General features: G+C 44.9%; 1 protein-coding gene across 1 annotated transcript; it reads left to right on the forward strand.

Annotated features, from left to right (window-relative positions):
- Positions 1-5,165: 5,165 nt before the first annotated feature.
- Positions 5,166-21,677, forward strand: LOC129332800 (fetuin-B-like). The gene is made up of 7 exons (XM_054984060.1): positions 5,166-5,453; positions 6,202-6,312; positions 13,338-13,425; positions 16,019-16,185; positions 17,140-17,253; positions 18,296-18,385; positions 19,459-21,677. The coding sequence occupies exons 1-7, from the start codon at positions 5,220-5,222 to the stop codon at positions 20,092-20,094; spliced, it is 1,440 nt and encodes a 479-aa protein (XP_054840035.1). The 5' UTR covers positions 5,166-5,219; the 3' UTR covers positions 20,095-21,677.
- The last annotated feature ends 1,172 nt before the right edge of the window (positions 21,678-22,849 follow it).

The following is a 22,849-nucleotide window of genomic DNA, read 5'->3' on the forward strand; positions in this document are numbered from 1 at the left end:
GACCCCACCTGGAGGTTGGCAAATCTACTTCAAGCTGTGATTTTAATTCCCTTTGACACATGACACCAATCTAAGTCAAAAGCCACCCTCAGCCATTGGCACCCAGGTAAATTCAAGTGCATCTCAAGCCCTGCATCTTTGTTGCTGGTTCCCCTCGAAACTTTTCTTCCATTGCCATGAACATGAAATCACTGGACCCTTTCTCTTCAAGACACATGGAGCATGATTTCCTCTCTCTTGTTCTCCTTCTCAAATTTAACCTTTTCGTTCTTTCTATCTCTTCCCTTAGTTCTTCCATCTTCCATTCCATCTGCCCTACACCCAGGCAGCCAGTCTCCAATACATTCCTCACCTGGCTAGGGACTAGAGATGGGCACAGACCGGAAAAAAAGAACCATGTGGTTCGTGCCTCATTGCATTTCACAAACTACGAACTTTCACTAACCTGTCCCTGTTCATGAACTGGTTCTTTTGGTTCATGAAAACATCACATCCAGGTCAGCAAATTGTCACTTCTGGGTCAGCAGAAGGTCACTTCCAGGCCAGCGGAAGGCCGCTTCCAGGTCAGCAGAAGGTCTGTAGGAAGTCCATCCCCTGTTGCCTAGGAAACTGATTGATCAGCGCCAGGCTGTCTGCAGTGATGAACCAAAAAATGAATCAAACAAAACAGTCTAAAGTTCGTGGCGGTTTGTCAGAAATGGGCTCTGACGAACTGCTGGTTTGCGAACCACGAACCGACTCAGTTCATCACGAATTGTGGGTTTTATTTTGGTTCGTGCCCATCTCTACAAGGGACTCCTTCCCTCTTAATTCTGAATTCCCTTCCCCATTTATCTTACTGAATCTTCTGATCCCATTCAGGGCAAGCCCTCATCTATCCCTTCTCTCCAAGTTGCTTTGCTCCAGTATAGCCACATGAGAGGAACATCATCTGGAATAATTTAGAATTGAGCTAACTAACTAGCAAGTAACACAGTAAGATTGGCTGATATATTAATTGCCATGGTAGTGTTGCAGTTTCTCTTGTCCTTTTTTTCTCAAATTCCCTGCTTTATTTTCTCTATCAGGGATACAGCAATAAAGTTATTTGCAAAGTAATCGTCTCCCATTTTTCTCCTCAAAGATATATTGTACCAAACTGGAACTCATGTATACAGCTAACTACAAACTCCCTTTTTACCCTGAGATTCATGTTTTGAACATTTACATGTGGGGTCCCCTTTTCTTGTGATAGGCCTGACACAAGGAATCATTTGAATAACAGATGTATGCATCACCAAATTTAATTCTGAGGAAACACACATAAGATTTGTCTGCACGTGTGACAGACTGCACTTTTTAAAAAAACCTTAGAAGTGCTGTACAAACCGCTGAAGGACTGTGAAGGGTTAATTCTTCACTGAAAGTGAGCTTTGACTGACAAGCTGCTTCAAGGAATCTGACTGAGAAAGACATCTGAATTGGATGCTGGGGGGAAAGGAGTCTGATTTCAGCCATAGCTGAGAGGAGTTGAATACTGATAGTTTGGGAACTCAGCCCTGACTGCGAGCAGTTTAAACCAACAGGAGACTGGAGGGAAAGTTGGCAAGGAATTTTGGGAGGTAGGTGTAGACTCCCATTCTGGCCAAAGGAAGAGGGTAGAACTTCTAGTGAGAGGAGAATTTCCCTGACCAAACAGGGAGTTATCTCTGATAAATGAAGGGATCCCTGGCCTGGGACCTTTTCACACTACTTACTTGCTTCCAAGCTTCCAAGACTCCCATTCTGGCCAAAGGAAGAGGGTAGAACTTCTAGTGAGAGGAGAATTTCCCTGACCAAACAGGGAGTTATCTCTGATAAATGAAGGGATCCCTGGCCTGGGACCTTTTCACACTACTTACTTGCTTCCAAAACATTGTGAAATGTAGCACAAAAACCGCAGAAGAAAGTGTCTTCTCATGAGAGTTTTGCGCAATGTCGTGCAAAACTCTCGCAAGAAGATGCTGTCTTCCACATTTTTTGTGCTACATTTCGCGATGTTTCGAAAGCAAATAAGTAGTGTGAAAAGGCCCACGGAATGGTTGGAAACTGCAATTTGAGACTTTAAGGGTCAGTTAAAAATTCAAGATGAGGACTGTTTCAAGAGAAGGGGGTTGGGTACTAGAAAGAGTATACCAGTCTTCTGGAAACCAAAAAAAGTAAGAGACTACTCAAAGAAAATGTACTAGAACACTGGAACAAAAGCCTCTCAACATAAAGATTTAAGTAACTATGAATATGTATTGTCGAAGGCTTTCACGGCCGGAGAACGATGGTTGTTGGGGGTTTTCCGGGCTGTATTGCCGTGGTCTTGGCATTGTAGTTCCTGACGTTTCGCCAGCAGCTGTGGCTGGCATCTTCAGAGGTGTAGCACCAAAAGACAGAGATCTCTCAGTGTCACAGTGTGGAAAAGATGTAGGTCATTTGTATCTACTCAGGAGGGGTGGGGTTGAGCTGAGTCATTCTGTAAGAGTTTCCCAGGGTGTGGAATGCTAATGGCGGGAGGCTTCACTGTATCCTGAGGCGGTTCTTTTGCATATGGATTGGTGCTTGATGTGCTAATCTTCTCTGCAGGGCTATTGTCGGGTGTGGAGTGTTTTGTTGGCCTGGTGTTTTTCAGAACTGGAGCCCATGCTCTGTTCATTCTTAAGGTTTCTTCTTTCCTGTTGAAGTTTTGCTTATGCTTGTGAATTTCAATGGCTTCCCTGTGCAGTCTGACAAAGTAGTTGGAAGTGTTGTCCAGTATTTTGGTGTCCTGGAATAAGATACTGTGCCCTGTTTGAGTTAGGCTATGTTCAGCCACTGCTGATTTTTCAGGCTGTCCAAGTCTGCAGTGTCTTTCATGTTCTTTTATTCTTGTCTGGATGCTACGCTTTGTGGTCCCGATGTAAACTTGTCCACAGCTGCAGGGTATACGGTATACTCCTGCAGAGGTGAGGGGGTCTCTGCTGTCTTTTGCTGATCGTAGCATCTGTTGTATTTTTCAGGTGGGTCTGAATACTGCTTGAAGGTTGTGCTTTTTCATAAGCTTTCCCATCTGATCAGTAATTCCTTTGATATATGGCAAAAACACTTTTCCTGTAGGTGACTGTTTTTCCTTGGTTGTTTGATTCATCCTGGGTTTGATTGCTCTTCGGATTTCATTTCTGGAGTAGCCATTTGCCTGAAGTGCGTGGTTTAGATGATTAATTTCCTCATTGAGAAAGCGCGGCTCACATATCCGTCTTGCACGATCCACTAATGTTTTCATTATGCCTCTTTTCTGTCGGGGGTGGTGATTGGAGTTTTTGTGTAAGTACCGATCAGTATGAGTTGGTTTCCTGTAGACCTTGTGACCTAACTGAAAGTTTGCTTTGCGGATGACCAAGGTATCCAGGAATGAGAGTTTTCCCTCACTTTCTTTCTCCATTGTGAATTGTATGTTCAGGTGGATGTTGTTGAGATGATTCAAAAACTCCATCAATTCTTCCTCCCCATGGCTCCAAATGATGAATGTATCATCCACAAACCGGAACCATACACTGGGTTTGTGGGGTGCTGATTCTAGAGCTGTTTTTTCAAAATGTTCCATGTAGAAGTTTGCTATAACTGGGCTGAGTGGGCTCCCCATGGCCACCCCATCCATCTGTTCATAGAATTCGTTGTCCCATTGGAAGTAACTGGTTGTCAGACAATGATGGAATAAGGCTGTTACATCCTCTGGGAAAATCTGATTAATCAGTGCAATAGTGTCTTTTACTGGAACCTTGGTAAACAGGGATACGACATCAAAACTGACAAGTATGTCTTGTGGATTGAGTTTCAGAGAACTGATTTTGTTGATGAAATCTGCTGAATCTTTGATGTAAGACGAGGTTTTCCCGATGTGGTCCTGCAGGAGATCTGCCAGATGTCTAGCTAATTCATATGTCGGTGAACCAATGGCACTCACAATGGGTCGGAGTGGCTGAACATAGCAGTGGCTGAACATAGCCTAACTCAAACAGGGCACAGTATCTTATTCCAGGACACCAAAATACTGGACAACACTTCCAACTACTTTGTCAGACTGCACAGGGAAGCCATTGAAATTCACAAGCATAAGCAAAACTTCAACAGGAAAGAAGAAACCTTAAGAATGAACAGAGCATGGGCTCCAGTTCTGAAAAACACCAGGCCAACAAAACACTCCACACCCGACAATAGCCCTGCAGAGAAGATTAGCACATCAAGCACCAATCCATATGCAAAAGAACCGCCTCAGGATACAGTGAAGCCTCCCGCCATTAGCATTCCACACCCTGGGAAACTCTTACAGAATGACTCAGCTCAACCCCACCCCTCCTGAGTAGATACAAATGACCTACATCTTTTCCACACTGTGACACTGAGAGATCTCTGTCTTTTGGTGCTACACCTCTGAAGATGCCAGCCACAGCTGCTGGCGAAACGTCAGGAACTACAATGCCAAGACCACGGCAATACAGCCCGGAAAACCCCCAACAACCATCATAACTATGAATAGCTCTCATTAACTTGAAACATAAGAACTGAAGTCTTTGCCTGTACTGATTTTACCTCAGACATTTTCATCCCCTGATTTTACCAGCCTTCTGCCCTGTGTTAAATACAATATTTTTTTAAAAAATTCAAAACACCTCAAGTGCCATTTAAGTTGTTTAAGAGAGAAAGTAAGGGAGGGGGCAGGTAGCCTTGAACATCAGAGGCCGCATTCACAAGGGGCAGGTTTTTTTTAACTCTTGTAAAAATGCCAGCCTTCAGAAGAATGACACAACTTCAAATTCCAAGGATTTGTGTTCAAAGCTAATTTGTGTGTCTTGCTAATAGTTTGCCAACTGGCCCTGACAAAAAATCCTACCCCTTGAATAAGTTGCTCAATATGTGGGAATGGGCAGTTGAAGCTTTTCCGTGACATGTAGATAGAGAACACCACCTGGTATTTGCTGCAGAACAAACTGATATTAAATGAACAGCTACAAGGACCAGTGCAAAAGCTGGCAACCCTACAAGTTGCTAATGACCTGCGGGGCTTGATTTCTAATCATTGACTCACTGTTTGAGAGTTGCATGTCCCAATTAAAGGTGAAGGCCAGTCCACAGTGACTGACCTCAAAGTATATAAAGAAACCTGAATCCGTTTCAAATCCCTGCTCTTCTTGGCTGGCTCAGGACTCCCTCCTTGCTCTCCAGCCATTTTCAGAATGGCATTCCTCATTTCCCTTCTGATTGGGATCCAAATCTTGTGCTCCCTGGCTGTTTCTCCACCTCGGCGAGAACCTCCACCGCCACCTCCTGACCGGTTGCTTTCCCCATCATGTAACAGTTCGGCAGTAAAGATAGCTGCAGATCTGGCCCTTGAAAAGCTCAATGCAGACCGCAGGGAAGGCTACGTGCTTGGACTCCAGCGAATCTTCGATGTCCATCAACTTCGATGGGTGAGCAGCTGCTAGGCTTGTACTTACTAGATTTTTTTTGCATCTCCACCATTCAAGTCATCTGTCTTTATGACAGTCAGATACAAGAGCAGGGAAGGGTGAAGCTGTAAGTTATCCTATCTACCAAGTTATCCTATCTACCAAGCAGACCCCACATATGTGGTGATGCCCTGATCCATCCAAGCATCTGCCATACACTCCAGCTCCTGCCTGCTCACCAATTGCTCACCAATTGCTTTGCTCACCAATTTTATTTTAGAGAATAAACTGTGGCCTGTGGAGTCATACAATATTCCAAAGACATAGCTGACGATATCTTTAATTTAACTGAAGGGAAACTGAGTCAGGGATGCACTTAAAAATGAAATAATTGTGCTGTCATAGCACAACCAGTAACACATGTGTTAAGTTCCAGGGAAGTAGACCTCATGTAAGAATGAAGGGGGAAAAGAAGAGCAGTTCACACCAGGAAGAAACTTGCTCAGGTAGTGACAGCATCTCCCACCTGGTAGGATATGAAGAAAATGTTGACCAAGTTGGGGCCTTGTTGGCATATCTACTGTATCCCTTGCTCATCAAGAACTTGAGATTTTAGGGTTAGAAAGACTCACTCAAAAGATAGTTTTTTAATTTAAATTGATGCTACTTACTTTCATTTAATTTGTTTTATGCAAAAGGTGGGATGCATTGCCTCCTCTAATTCTGCTACTTCTTTGTACCGCAAGAAAATTTGTCTTTTCTTCTTCAGCAAAGCACTGGTGATGTTTTTTATCTCACTTTGGATGTGCTGGAAACAAATTGCCATATCCTGACCAGGAAATCCTGGAAGGATTGCAAATTCAGACCTCCGCATGAGACGGTGAGTATTCTTTTTGGTTCAGAAAGTCTGTTGGAGCCAGGATCATTTTTTCTGCTAATGGAAAGCACTTCCATCAGCAGAACAGAACTTTTCTGTCCCAAGAACTTTTCTGTCCCCAGTCCTCTCATTTGAATGCTTCTCCTGGGGGACATGGAACCTTCAAGAAGAGCGTGAAGCTCAAATTGTGAGTCTGACGTGAGAAGAGGGAATGAACAGAAATTGTTCCTCCCTCGTGGAATATTTAGACTAGATCCAACTCAATGATTATGCATGGTTTTATTTATTTATATATTTCATTTTATTCACAACAGCACTGTGGAGTAGTTTGGGATGAGACATTAAAGGGGGATGGGGTGGCCATAGGTGACCCAATGAGCTTCAAGACAGAGTGGGATTTTAACCTAGGCTTTCCACATCCTGGTCCGAAAATCAGTAATGCATTGTTATTAAGGAAGAAGGCTCTAGATGTATCTTCAGCTGAGACATGAAAAATGAAATCCTGGCCACAAATCATAGTAGACTTATGTGACCCCTGGTAGCGTTTTCATGGTGAGAGACTAACAGACCATGACAGATTTCCTGGGGGCTTGATTGAGCCCCACAATATGATTTCCCACCTACTCCACCGCATCAGAGTCCGTAGGAGGAAATGTTTTTAAAAAACTGATTCAAAGGGGGATAGGATCTGCATCTCAGTATAACCCGTCCACGGCTGGATTGATAACTGAGGCCCAAACTACAAGTGATGAATGACACAGGTTGGATACTTGTCAGCTTCCCTCAAGTTTTGATGGGAAATGTAGCTGTCCTGGTCTTGCAGCTTGGGTCTTCGACTGCTGTTCAATAGACTTTTCAACTGTCACTTGTCCAACATTCCGCCAAGCTGCCTACATTTCCCATCAAAACTTGAGGGAAGCTGACAAGTGTCCAACCTGTGTCATTCGTCACTTGTACTTTGGCCCTGAGATAAAACTGACAGGCATAAGTAGGGTTGCCAGCTACTGGCTGGCAACTGATGGGACTGGGTGAGGCAGGGTAAGGACAAGGAGGGATGCTATCAGGCAATGGCATGGCATCACTTCCTGGTTTTCCTCAGAAGTGACATAAAACTGTCCCACCAGCTATGGTTTTAAAAATAAATCTCCCACCAGCCACAGTAATGGCGGAGGAAGATTTACTGCCCACAAAGGGGAAATGGTAAGCCTAGGCACAAGATGGTTTGCTTTTCAAACAAGAAGAAGAATGTTTGTTGTATAAAAGCTCACAACTGAGGTAAATATTAACAAGCAACCAGGAGTTGTGAGCTGTTAGGCTTCAAAATGTAAATACCCAAGGAAAAACACTTTCTCAGGCAGGTTTATACATACTTCAGCCCAGCCATCTGCTGTAACTAAGTAACATACCAGGCCAGCAGCCTACTATAACTAGAGCTACCAACCTCCAGGTAGGGCCTGGAGAGATCTCTCATAATGACAACTGATCTTCAGATCAGAGAGATCAGTTCCCCTGGAGAAAATGCCTGCTCTGGAGGGGAGAGTCTATGACATTATGCCCCTCCCTCCCCAGACTCCACTCTCAAATCTCTAGGAATTTCCCAACCTAGAACAAGGCAACCAAAGATCTGATATCTCCTCAGATCTTTAATTCATAATCCTGTTAGTCTAAATTTTCTCTCAACCCAAAAACCTCACTTCTGAATAATATCTTCCCACTATTCGTTGTTAGCTTCCCTAGTACGCGTGGATGGATCCTTACCACTCCACTGAGCAAAGTTTGAAAACTTCTTCTTGCCTAGAGAGACTTCCTCCAACTTAATAGCTACTTAAGTAGGAGGAAACGCCTCTTAAAATGGAGGAAGGCTGGAGGAAGACTCCTTGGGAAATGGTTGGATCCACCCCACAGCTTCTATTGGTTGGTTCAGAGGACTGCTTGGCTCCTGCCAGGGTACATTTCTGTGCTGCATCTGTCACAGTGACATTGCAGATGTGAACTCTAAGTTGATTCATAACTCCCTCTTCACACACACACACAATGAGAAAATTCCAACACCTGCATGCCATACCGACTCTCTCTTTCCTGAAGACTTCACCAAAATGGCCACTACCCCTCTCTGGCATGCATCAGCGTTTGCAATAATGTACATATATGTAAATTACCTATTTAAAATAGGTAATGTATAGTATCTCAGAGCCAAGCTACAAGTGATGCCTTACACAGGTTAAGAACATAAGCAAAGCCATGTTGGATCAGGCCAGTGGCCCATCCAGTCCAACATTCTGTCACACACAGTGGCTAGAAATCCAGTGCCATCTAAAGGACTGTCAGTGAGGCCAGGACACCAGAAGCCCTCCCACTGCCTTCCTTCCAGCACCAAGACAACAGAGCACCACCTCCCCACAAAGAGAATACCATCTATCTCCTGTGGCTAATAGCCACTGATGGACCTCTGCTCCATATATTTGTCCAGTCCCCTCTTGAAGCTGGCAATGCTTGTAGCTGCCACCACCTCCTGTGGCAACGAATTCCATGTGTTTATCACCCTTTGTGTAAAGTAGTATTTTCTTCTATCTGTTCTAACCCGACTGCTCAATAATTTCATAGAGTGCCCACGAGTTCTTGTATTGTGAGAAAGGGAGAAAAACACATCTTTCTCGACCTTCTCTAACCCGTGCATTATCTTGTAAACCTCTATCATGTCTCCCCTCAGTCGTCTTTTCTCCAGGCTAAAGAGCCCCAAGCGCCTCAATCTTTCCTCATAGGGAAAGTGTTCCAACCCTTTAATCATTTTAGTTGCCCTTCTCTGTACTTTTTCCAGTGCTATGATATCTTTTTTAAGGTGTGGCGACCAGAACTGTACACAGTACTCCAAATGAGGCCTCACCATCGATTTATACAGAGGCATTATGATACCGGCTGATTTGTTTTCAATCCCTTTCCTAATAACCCCTAGCATAGCATTAGCTTTTTTTATGGCAGTCGCACACTGTGCTGACGTTTTTAGTGAGTTATCTATCATGACTCCAAGATCTCTCTCTTGGTCAGTCTCCGCCAGTTCAGACCCCATCAACTTGTATTTATATTTTGGATTTTTGGTTCCAATGTGCATTACTTTGCACTTGGCTACATTGAACCTCATTTGCCACATGGATGCCCACTCTTCTAGCCTCGACAGATCCCTTTGGAGTGCCTCACAATCCTCCCTGGCTTTCACCACCCTGAACAATTTCGTGTCATCTGCAAATTTAGCCACTTCACTGCTTAATCCCAATTCCAAATCATTAATAAACAAGTTAAAAAGCATTGGACCCAATACCGACCCCTGTGGCACCCCACTGCTCACCACCCTCCACTGTGAGAAGTGCCCGTTTATGCTCACTCTCTGTTTCCTATTAATTAGCCAGTTTTCGATCCACAAGAGGACTTGGCCCTTTATCCCATAGCTACTGAGCTTACTTAGGAGCCTTTGATGAGGAACTTTGTCAAAAGCTTTCTGGAAGTCAAGATAAACAATATCTATCGGGTCTCCCTTGTCCACTTGTTTGTTCACTCCCTCAAAGAACTCTAACAGATTGGTGAGACAAGATCTTCCCTTACAGAACCCATGCTGAGTTTTCCTCATCAGCTTTTGGTCATCAATGTGCCCACTAATTTTATTTTTGATAATAGTTTCCACCAACTTACCCGGTATTGACGTCAGGCTGACTGGCCTGTAATTTCCCGGATCTCCCCTGGAACCTTTTTTAAAGATGGGGACAACATTAGCTACCTTCCAGTCCTCAGGAACAGATGCAGAGTTTAATGACAGATTACATATTTTTGTGAGGAGATCTACAAGTTCACACTTGAGTTCTTTCAGAACTCTTGGATGTATGCCATCTGGGCCCGGTGATTTATCAGTTTTTAAATTATCTAGCAGTCGCATAACCTCCTCTCTCGTCACCTCAATGTGACTCAGGTCTTTCAAAACCCCTCCCAAAGTCAGTGCTTCCGGAGTGGGCATGCACTTCTTATCTTCCACAGTGAAGACAGAAGCAAAGAACGCATTCAGCTTCTCGGCCATTTCCCTATCACCCTTTAGTAATCCTTTTACGCCTTGGTCATCCAAGGGCCCCACGGCCTCCCTAGCTGGTTTCCTACTTCTAATATATTTAAAGAATTGTTTATTGTTTTTCTTTATGTTCTTTGCAATATGCTCCTCATATTCCCTTTTTGCCTGTCTGATCACAGACTTGCACTTTTTTTGCCACAGCTTATGCTCCTTTTTATCAACCTCACTCCGACTAGTTTTCCACTGCCTAAAAGAATCCTTTTTACCTTTTACAGCTTCTATTACATTGCTTGTTAACCATGCTGGCCTTTTCCTAAACCTATTTGTGCCTTTCCTAACCAGCGGTATATATTTAATTTGAGCTTCCAGGATTGTAGTTTTAAATAGTCTCCAAGATTCCCCAAGTGTTTTGACCTTTTTTACTTTCCCTTTCAGTTTCTTCTTCACGTACCCCCTCATCTCAGAAAAGTTACCCCTTTTGAAGTTAAACATGGCTGTGTTGGTCTTATTTGGCAATTTCCTATTTATACATATGTTGTACTCAATAACATTATGGTCACTGTTCCCAAGTGGTGCAATCACATTTACATCTCTCACCAGGTCTTCAGCATTACTGAGGACCAAATCCAGGATCACCTCTCCCCTAGTAGGTTCGGTAACCATCTGTTCCATAGCACAGTCATTGAGACAGTCTAGAAACTCACTTTCTCTCCCCCGATTCGAACACCCATTGGCCCAGTCAATGTGTGGGTAGTTAAAATCACCCATTACAACACAGTTTTTTTGTTTAGCAGCCATCTTTAATCCTGTCATCATTTTATAATCCTCCTCTATTTTCTGATCTGGAGGGCGATAACAAACTCCCACAGTTAAGTTTCCATTTGGGCCCGTAATTTCAACCCATAGCATTTCCAGAAGCGAATCTAATTCAGTTACCTTCTCAATCTTACTGGAATGTATACCTTCTCTGACATATAGAGCCACCCCACCACCAACCCTTCCCTCCCTATCCTTCCGATATAATTTATATCCAGGAATCACCGTGTCCCACTGATTTTCCTCATCCCACCAAGTTTCTGATATGCCCACAATGTCTATGGATTCGCCCAACACTAAACATTCCAGCTCCCCAATTTTACCTCGGACACTTCTAGCATTTGTATATAAACACCTGTAACTTCCCCGGCACACTTTGCCTCGAGACGTAGTTAGGTCATCTGCACTGTTTGTCTCCATCTCAGTTGACAACTCTAATCTATCTCCCTGTAGAAGTGTTATACCTAGCCCTTCATCTCTCTGAGATGAACCATCCTGAACCAGAGACACTTTATCTCTTGTCGGCTTTCCCCTAGCATTTAGTTTAAAAACTGCTCTGCCACCTTTTTGATTTTAAGTGCCAGCAGCCGGGTTCCTTCTCGGGACAAGTGGAGACCGTCTCTCTTGTACAGCTCCTGCTTGTCCCAAAAAGAATCCCAGTGCCTAACAAACTTGAACCCTTCCTCCCTACACCATCGTCTCATCCACGCATTGAGACTCCTGATCTGCGTTTGTCTCTCTGGCCCTGCGCGTGGAACAGGTAGCACTTCTGAGAAGGCTACCTTGGAGGTCCTGGCCTTGAGTCTCCTGCCTAACAGCCTAAATTTTTGTTCCAAGACCTCACGACTGCATTTCCCAACATCGTTGGTTCCAACATGGACCACGACCGCTGACTCTTCCCCAGCACTATCTACCAGCCTATCTATAACACGCGTAATGTCCGCTACCTTCGCACCAGGCAGGCAAGTCACCATACGGTCAGAACGCGGTTGTGCCACCCAGCTATCTACTTGTCTAAGGATCGAATCACCAACTACCAAGAGCCTCCCTCCCGCCCCACCCAGGGATGGTTCCTTGATGCGAAAGGAAACCTGCTCACCAACTGAAGAAGAGGTCCCTTCTGAGGGCATGTTCCCCTTATCCTCAATACGGTGCCCTGATTCCACAAGATCCTCATTCTCCTTGACAACAAGAACGCTGCCATTTTTAGAGTGGGACACATCTGTCCTGTCCCTGAGAATCTTGTCCTCGTGCCTATCTAACTGTCTCCGCTTCTCCAGGTCAGCCACCTTGGCCTCAAGGGTACGTACTCGTTCCCTGAGAACCAGGAGCTCCTTGCAGCGAGCACACATCCAGGACTTCTGACCAGAAGGCAGATAGTCATACATGTGACACTCAGTGCAATACACTGGAAAGCCCCCAACCCCCTGCTGGCATTCTGACTTCATTATTCTGTTTTAGGAATAACACACTGTTTTAGGAATAACACAGGTTGGACACGTGTCAGCTTCCCTCAAGTTTTGATGGGAAATGTAGGCGTCCTGGTTTTACAGCTTGGCTCTCCATTACAGCTACAAGACCAGGACGCCTACATTTCCCATCAAAATTTGAGGGAAGCTGACAAGTGTCCAACCTGTGTCAGGCGTCACTTGTAGCTTGGCTCTCAGAGGCCATTTTGAAAGGATGGACATGCAGTAAAGTCTGCTAAGGAGGAGGCAGAAGGCAGCTGCAGCATTGAGATCACAGAGGCAGGAGATGGGGGGCTAAGGGGAAGCAGGCAAAATGTAGAACAAGGGCAACCACGTGCAGAGGGTAATAAAGCCAGGGCACAAGGGAAGTTCTGTAGGCTTCACAGAGTTTGCAGGAGCTCTGCTTGGGGTTGCCATTCTTAGCAGTTACTGGCCCATGTGTTTTCTGCAGTGCCTATTTCCATCCAGAGAAAGACAGAGAAAGAGGAACAGGGACAGAGAGAGAGAGAACAGGAGAGACTTAGAAGATAGGGTAAAATAAGGCAAAGTAAGTTGCATGGAAGAATAAAAGACGACTCCAGTCGGGGTAAAGGTGAGTGGAGGAGATGGAAAGCTTGTAGGCCACTTTCTTTGGTAACACAGGAGTCAAATTTGCTTTGCAAACACTGGCTGTGATGTTTCTATCGCTCTAGGTCTACGGACAGTGCAAAGTAACTTTTTACATCAACAAGCCGTGGAGAATTCTTCACCTGTACAACTATGATTGCGTTTTACGCCCACGTGGGTATTTTTTAAAATAAATATAGCTGTTTGAATAAAAGAAGACTCATACAGGCATGCACACTTCCATTCCCACTACAACGTTAAAGATTTGCCAGTGGCTGAATCCACACTTACTGGCATAGCGCTAAACAGTTGGAATGACAGCGTCTTCCTGGCGCGTTTTATGACGTCATCGTGCCATGAGAGCGGCATCGTGGCGTGATGACATCATAAAACGCGCCAGGAAGACGGTGTCATTCCGACTGTTTAGCGCTATGCCGGTAAGTGTGGATTCAGCCAGTGTTTAAAATGCAGTTTCACTGGGGAATGTGGAACCCAGCACATATCTAACCCATATACTTGTTTTCTTGCAGAGGTCATTCTTTCTGAATAACAGCTATGAATAAATTAGGAATAGGTTGCATGAGGGACTGTATAGTCAGCAGTATGTGAGTGTGACTGGTATACAATTTGATCACTTTGAAACAGGGTGGATCTGATTTCAATCAAATCGATATAAGTCATGATTTAAATAATGATTTAAATCACCCGTCAATAAGACTAGATTTAAATCACGGTTTTCTACATAAAGACTTGTTCTTTTCTACATAAAGACTCCTCACACTTAGCTTCTTGTGCGGATCCATTCCACTCCCAACAATCTTCTATTCATTGATTTTTTAAAAACTTAGCACTTAGAGGTAAGGGGTTGATTCTGCGAACATAAATTTGCAAAGGAACAATAGGATTAAAGTCTTTTTCTCAACTCTGTAAGTTTATTTTATAACATTTTTTTTGCTGGGAAGAAGAGGCATGTGATCTCTGCAGACACAAATTCACAGTTTTGAGAACTGTAAAACCAAGATGGTTGTTGTGGATTTTCCGGGCTGTATAGTGTGGTCTTGGCATTGTAGTTCCTGACGTTTCGCCAGCAGCTGTGACTGGCAATGTTTCGCTGCTGGCAAAATGTCAGGAACTACAATGCCAAGCCCACAGCTATACAGCCCAGAAAATCCACAACAACCATTGTTCTCCAGCCGTGAAAGCCTTCGACAATACATGTAAAACCAAGCATCAGTGATAATTAGAGGTGGGCACAAACAGCAATACGAACAAAAAAAAAGCCATGAACAGCCCGATCAGCTGTTCGTGAGCAAGGTGTTTGTGAGGCCCCATTTCCGATGAACATGTGATCATTCCAAGCCCTGTTTGTGGTGTTCATCAGCCATTCGTCAAACCAGACAGTCTGGCGCCTTTCAATCAATTCCCTTGGCAACAGTAGGCACGAACTTTCTGAAATCCTGTTGCCCTGGAAACCCCAATCTGAGCACAGGGGTACTTCACCCCCGACTCAACCGCTTGTCAGGGAAAACCCTGACAAGGGCTGATTGCAGCCGGCCGGGGTTTCAATTTCCCTCTCCCTGCTGCTGCGCAGGGCAGGAAGAGGGACATTTAAATCCCCCACTCAGCTGCTTGTCAGGGAAACCCTTGACAAGTGGTTGAGTGCAGCCTGCCGGGGTGAAATGCCCTTCTCCCTGCTGCTGCACAGCAGCAGGGAGAGGGGCACTTCACCCCCGACTCAGCTGCTTGTCAGGGGTTTCCTGACAAAGTCTCCCCCCCTCCCTCCAGCCAGCTGGAAGGAGGGAGACTTTGAAGGGAAGGGGGTTCCCCAGGCCATTTGCAAACAGTGCAGGGAACTTTCTTCCCTTCCAAGTCTCCCCCCTCCCTCCCACGAACAGCCAACCACGAACATGTTCGTGAACAAGGTCATGTTCATGGTTGTTCGTGATTCCCTGTTCGTGGATGGCAACGAACAACGAACATCGTGTTTGTTTTTTTCCCCTGTTCTACTGATAATATCTTCTAGATAGAAAAATTGCCCAACAATCTTACAGAAATCTCTGGAAGAGCATGATATTGTGAATGGATTAATAGGATTCATTTACCAAAAGAATGAATATACAGCCTCATGCTACATAATTAAAAACTGATCCTTATTTCACAATGAATAACCTTTGGAGTATAATGTATCAAATAGAAAACGATCTTTAGATAGATTTTCCCTCAAAATCTCTTTTATTTAAAAAAATCCAATTTAAATCAAAATATCTGATTTTTAATTTTTTTTAAAAAATTGATTTTTATCCACCCTGCTTTGAAATGAGAACACAGTTAACAAGAATTTTGTAAACGCAGATCAAAATTGGAAGTGGGGGTGGGGTAGGGGCACCAGCTTGACTTCAATTCTAAAATTTGTCAAGGGAAGCTTAATGCTGAAATTTCAGTTTCTCTCTTCACATATCTTGTCTTTATAAAGTGCCAAAAGATAATGATGGGTGACATCTTTTGGATCAGTTCCAAATGTATAGGTTTGATGAGGAGATAGATATTAAAGTAATAAAAATGGAAGCTCAGCAAATGGTGTGGGAAAATCTGGGACATATCTGAAGCAAAGCAGATGTGGAAGTGACTGGCCCCTTGGAAGAATGATTACTGAAAACCCCATGCAAGAAGTGGGATATAAGTCAAGACAGCAAAAAGTATTTAGTAGTATTGCCCTGAGAAATACTTACCTGATTGATATACCTGTCTCTGTGTGTTTTTGTAACAGTTCCAGCATCCGCTATTACAAAATTTTGCCCTGACTGCCCAATCCCTCTGGACCCAAGTGAGCCCAGGTATCAAGAGGTGGCTACTCTGAGTCTTGCCAAATTCAATGCAGAAAGCAACCATGTCCATTACTTCAATGTCCGCAATGTCACCAAAGCACGGTCACAGGTAATCTGGAGACTGGGTATGGCGGTGTCAGATTCTTTTATGGAAAGGGTCCCCAACCTTTTTGAGCCTGTCGGCTTCTTTGGAATTATGACACAGCATGTTAGGTGCAGCCACAAAATGGCTGCCGTAAGAGGCAGATGAGATGGACTTCTGTTCTGATCGGGCAGGGCTTCCCTTTCTCTTAGGATCATGTTGGACAGTAGAATTTTGCGGGTCCAGACCGTTCCCTCTTACCAACAATGCAAACCAGGAATGAGCATTTGAGAATCAAAGCTCGTCTCTTCAGATACCTGGTGATGCTTGCTGATGTGAAGCTCTCAGAGCTCCATGTCCTTCCTCCATTTGGGGATAATGTGGCTGAGGGAATAACAACAACAACATTCCATTTATAGACCGCCCTTCAGGACAACTTAATGCCCACTCAAAGCGGTTTACAAAGTATGTCATTATTATCCCCACAACAAAACACCCTGTGAGGTGGGTGGGGCTGAGAGAGCTCTGGAAGAGCTGCGACTGACCCAAGGTCACCCAGCTGGCTTCAAGTGGAGGAGTGGGGAATCAAATCCAGCTCTCCAGATTAGAGTCCTACGCTCTTAACCACTACACCAAACTGGCCCTCAGACTCTCCCTCTGCATCTCAACCTCCTTGATCTTGGCCTGAAGACTTCATCTTCTGCATCTGCCTCTTGTCAAGGAACGTGTTCCACCACTACCATCACCACACACCCGAGCACCTGGATTTTAGCTAGTTAAGGACCCAACATCCAGCCCATAATCATTTTTAATGTAGCATGCAAGAATGCTTTAATTAATCTTTTGCATTGACTTATCATTCACATACACCCAAACACATCGGCATTGCAAAGTTTTGCCCACTTTTTAGGCAGCAGGATTATCTGGCTCTTTACCAATTCCTGTCACTGACAATGCAAATCCACTGCCTCTTCTCCACAGTGGGTTGTCGGTCCTTCAGACTTTGTGGAATATATTATCCAGGAGACATCCTGCTCCAAAAGCAAGGCTGTGACTGACCTCTCCAACTGCCCGTTCCTCCCAGATGAAACTGCAGTGAGTATTTATTCAGTTCTCACAAGACATGTGCTTTCAAAGAAAGTTGTGACTTCTGGCATGCAATATCCATTCTTCTGTGAGGTTTCATTCCACGGTTTAGTTAGATGTGTCTAGTTCGGACTTTAATTTAAACCAGATTGTCTTTTATAAACTGTATTAGAAAAGTAGCAGTTGCAGGAGGGATATTTTTATGGGAGAAGCTGTGGGTGACCCCTCCCCAATCCAAATCCAGCACCCTTGTGCCTTCTTAAAAGAAAATTAAAAATGCTAAGAGATTGTCTTCATGGATCTCTTCAGTGGTTGAGGGCAGGGGCATGCAGACTGAGCAGCTGCACATTTTATTAAGATGACACTGCCTGGCATCCAGGAGAAACAAGCAAAAATGTTTCTATCTGCTCCTCTTCAGCCTGCAGGCACACAGCTTATGGCCAGAAGGTGGTATCATGTTGTTCCTATCCTGCCACCCTCCCTTTCTACAGCATCACCTGTAGTCAGGGCTTTTTTTCTGGAAAAGAGGTGGTAGAACTCAGGACTGCACAATGATGTCACTTTGGGTCAGCTGGAACAAGGGGGGAGCTTTTTAAAGTTTAAATCACCCTTGGAGAAAATGGTCACGTGGCCGGTGGCCCCACCCCCTGATCTCCAGACAGAGGGGCATTTAGATTGCCCTCTGTGCTGCTGCTTGGAGGGCAATCTAAACTCCCCTCTGTCTGGAGATCAGGGGGCGGGGCCACTGGCCATGTGACCATTTTCAAGAGGTGCCGGAACTCCATTCCACCGCGTTCCTGCTGAAAAAAAGCCCTGCCTGTAGTCATCACAAATGTGCAGGTAAAGCATTTCCTTAGGGGATGTGGCATGGTAGGTCCAGAGGGGAATTCAGGGCCATGGATGGCTTCCTTCTGGGCACCCAAGATCATATGCATCAATTGTGGCATGTAATACAAGTAAGCTTTATAAACAAGCACCAAAATCTTGTTTAGTTTGAATTTGAATTTGACTATTCATATTTTGCTGACAGAGGTGATCTTTCTTTTCCCAGGAAGTGGGTGTATGCAGAGGCTCTGTGATAGATAGTCAGATTGAACGTAAAAAGCTTACCTCAGCAGAATGTGAAATTTTCCACAAACAGGTACGTTGCTCAGTGAGACATCAAATCAGCTCTTAATATCCCATCGTAACTGCAAGTTCATTAGTTGTTGGACGATGAGTCAATGGCCACGGTCCAATTTGGCAATTGAAAATGTATTTGTTAAGTCCTAGAAAGCAGGTCATAATTGTTAGGTTTAAGCAGAAACGAACACAGTACATACTCTGCTTGAGCCATCTTAAGGAGCTTGCATACAAGAGAGAAAGTTTCTATCACATGTTGAATGGGCCCTGTGCACAGGTCTTCATGCAGTCTATTGGCAGTGATCCCTGAAAAACAGGTTTCCTTCTAACAGAAAATGTTGTCTTCATAAAACATGGTAGGGTATGAGCTTTCATGAGTCACAGCTCACTTCTTCAGATACAGCTAGAATGTGAGTCCATCTGTCCTTATATCTTGAAGAGTGGAGTGATTTCAGATGCTGAATGACAATAACCGGTAAATGACAATAGCCTGTGAATGACAACAGCAGGCTTGATTGGATTAGGTGGGATATGCAAAGTAGGTGTGGAGAAATCAGCACTGGTAATGAGACAGGAAGCCTAGGTCTCGATCCAATCCAGGTGGATGCATTGTCTTGAGCTTCATCATCAGTTGCAATCAGTTGCCCTACACCATCTGAAATCACTCCACTCTCCAAGATATAAGGACAGATGGACTCACATTTGAGCTGTATCTGAAGAAGTAAGCTGTGACTCACAAAAGCTCATACCCCACCACAAGTTTTGTTAGTCTTATAGGCGCTACTGGACTCTTGCTCTTTTCTACTGCTACATGGGGCCACCAGCCATGTGACCATTTTCAAAAGGTTCCGGAACTCTGTTCCACCGTGTTCCGGTTTTAAAAAAAAGCCCTGATTACATGAGACATGAAACATGAGTTGGGCTCATGTTAGCAGTCAATTTCCTCCTCACTGCTATGAGGGCAGTTTATACCCTGCTACAAATGTTGTTAGTCTTATAGGTGCTACTGGACTCTTGCTCTTTTCTACTGCTACATACAGACTAACATGGCTACTCACCTTGATAAAACATGGGTTTTTTTTGTGCTAACAGCCCCAAGTCACCGAGGGTGAACAGCCTGGCAAGAGGAAAGGAGGACACCGGGATGGTGGTGAAAGCCATGAAGGTGATGGAGATTCCAAATCTAGAAAGAACGGACATCGTGATCACCACCATCAACGTCATCACCCACATGACCGTCGCCATGGGGATCACTCACATGACCATGCAGGCCACGGGGATCACTCACGCGATCATGCAGAACACGAGCAGAATCCTCCCACTACAGACACTTTTCAGATTCCGACAGATCTGGGAAAGACAGTGGGACGGGTGAAAGTCCTTCCTCTATCTAACACTCGTGTGCCTGTCGATTCCTTACCAGAAATTGGAGCTGAGCAATTAGATGGTATCCCCGTTCCTCCAGAATCACAGCAGCCAAAACCCAACCCCAGCCTGCCGGATATACACGGTGCTCCTGAGGGAAGTCGTCCACTGGGCAAACCAGGCTTGACCAAGCCAGCAAAGCCACTCTCCCCTCCTCCATTCCCGGCTGGGTTTTCGGACTCAGACACTTGTCCAGGCGAGATCCTAGTCTTCATTTATGGCCTTGAGCCTTTACTGCCTAAAAGGCCCGTTGAAGTGTCACCAACAGGGGCTGCTGAATTCCAAGAAAAAGTAAAACACTGAAAGGCTGGTCATCTTGAGTCTCACTATGGGCCAAGCTACACGTGACAAACGACACTTGAACGGCAAGTGGACAGACTCACGTGTATTCTTCCCGGTTCACTTGCACTCCACTTGTGCTCCGCTAGTGCAAGTGGAGCAGAGCGCAAGTGAACAGGGAGGAATGAGTCTGTTCACTGGCTATTCAAGTGTAATTCGTCACTTCTAGCTTGGCCCTTAGATTCCCCATCCTTGCTCTGATACCCAAGTTTTTTTAAAAGCCAGGCTAAGGGTCACTCTGAATGTTACTTCCTTCACGAGTTCTCCCGGAAGCTGGGCTCGCCCAGACACCCAGCAAGCTCTGGTGAACAGCTAGCATTAAAAAAGGAGAGCTGAAATGGGCTTGGAAAGCTGCCAATGGGGGAAGGAAAGCTCCTGTTTTTCTCCCAAGCTTTTTCCACCTCTGCGAAACCAATTGGGGGGGGCAGTTTCCCCATTTCTGCTGCCTCACGTGCACAAAATACCTCCACATGGAGCAGTTGAAATGGGAAACTCTCCTACCCCAACACAGGGGGGAAAGCTTGGGGGAAAGGCAGGAGCTGTCCCTCCCCTGACAGCAGCTTTCCGAACCCACTTGGGCTTTTTTTTTTTAATGCAAGCCACTCCCCAGAGTAGCTATGGGTCTGCCTGGCACAGCGCCGTTGAGCTCTGCAGCAGGAAAATCACCAATTGCGCCATCATAAGGAAAATTTCTCTCTTGGGTGCCATGGTGGCTCGAGTCAATTACACGCACAAAGCACTATGGTAGGAATAGAGAATCAGGAACTACTTGCCCACCGACAAGTGCAACCAATAGCCCTTGAGAGAAGTTCGCGGGCAAATTAACAGACCTATCACTACCTACCTTGTCGGCAGAGCGTCACATCTAGCCAGTGAAATTGCGTAAGCGCGCAAAAAACGTAAAAACAAAACAAAACAAGGCAGAAACAGGGGCCAATGAGCCCCCCCCCCAACGTTGACTGTGATGGGAAAGACACCTCCCACTCCCCCGTGATTTCTGATGGCCGTGTGAACAGCTGGGAGTGGAATGGCACGGAACCATACGGAATAAGGTGTGATTGAGCGGGTGGCTGGTAAGCGATTGGTTTCGCCAAAGTTTCGCGATTTCAGTCCATGTGGAAACAGCCCAGGTTGGCTCCATGGAGAACTCATGAAGGAAGTCATGTTTAGAGTGACCCTAAGAGAAACATGTATGGAAACAATGGGGAGCAGTGAGCTAAGAGCCAAACTACAAGTGACATCTTGCACAGGTTGGACACTAGTCGGCTTCCCTCAAGTTTTGATGGGAAATGTAGGCATCCTAGTCTTGCAGCTGTAATGGAGAGCCAAGCTGTAAAACCAGGGCACCTACATTTCCCATCAAAACTTGAGGGAAGCTGACAAGTGTCCAACCTGTGTAAGGCGTCACTTGTAGTTTGTCTCTCAGGTGAGGAAGAGGCAAGGTCCAGTACCCCTCGCTCTTTCACCCTTTAGCAAAACAGACTGAAACTGGGCCAATTCCAGACGACTAACCTTAAATCGCTCCATGCTGCCCTCTTCCGGATCGCGACGGGGAAAATGCGAAATATCGCGTTTCCTCGCGCGAGTTTTGCGCGTCTTTCCCCGTCGCGATCCGGAAGAGGGCGGCATGGAGCGATTTAAGGTTAGTCGTCTGGAATCGGCCCTGGAGGAGGGGGGGAATCAACCCAAAACTATCAAGGAGGAAGTTTTCCATGGTCATAGATCCAGAGGAGTTAGCCGTGTTAGTCTGTAGTAGCAAAATCAAAAAGAGTCCAGTAGCACCTTTAAGACTAACCAATTTTATTATAGCATAAGCTTTCGAGAATCAAGTTCTCTTCATCAGATGCCTGATCAAAACTGGGCAGATACAGAAGAGGAGGGGGAAAGAGAGAGAAAAGGGAGGGGTCATAAATCACAAGAAGGCAGAATGCAATTAGCATAGAGGCAATCAAAACATTCCTTTGCTTGGAAATGTAAACATCTCCTTTTGTTGTGCAGTCAGGGAGAGCTGTGGTTACCGAAGGCTTATACTACATAGGAATTGGACACCTTCACTGCTACAAACTGACTGCACAACAAAAGGAGATGTTTACATTTCCAAGCAAAGGAATGTTTTGATTGCCTCTATGCTAATTGCATTCTGCCTTCTTGTGATTTATGACCCCTCCCTTTTCTCTCTCTTTCCCCCTCCTCTTCTGTATCTGCCCAGTTTTGATCAGGCATCTGATGAAGAGAACTTGATTCTCGAAAGCTTATGCTATAATAAAATTGGTTAGTCTTAAAGGTGCTACTGGACTCTTTTTGATTTATCAAGGAGGAAGAATCCTTTCATAAATCTGAACATCATAATGGCTAGAAATCCCATTTCTCTTTTTTTCCGTATTTTGACTATTTTGTACACTGGAAGGAGTTTTGGGGGGAAAGTTCAATAAAGGAGTGACATGGCATAAACTGCTGTCTGATGGCTATTTGGGAGACCAGAAATTCTCCACATCGGCTTTCAAGCCAAGCATGTTTCTATCCCTCAGCAACAGAGAAATATACAAATGTGTGTTAATGAGTTGAGCCTCAGAAAGAAAGGAAGTTAATGTAACTGTTGCGACTAACCTCCAATTCTTTTTTTTTCTGACTTACAATAGCTTGCCTTCCAGTCAAACTTGGCAGGGTTTTGAAGCACTAGCAAATGTTCTTTGATGGGAATTTATTGCAGGATGGGGTG

The sequence above is a fragment of the Eublepharis macularius genome, chromosome 6 (assembly GCF_028583425.1).
Source record: "Eublepharis macularius isolate TG4126 chromosome 6, MPM_Emac_v1.0, whole genome shotgun sequence".
Classification (NCBI taxonomy): domain Eukaryota; kingdom Metazoa; phylum Chordata; class Lepidosauria; order Squamata; family Eublepharidae; genus Eublepharis; species Eublepharis macularius.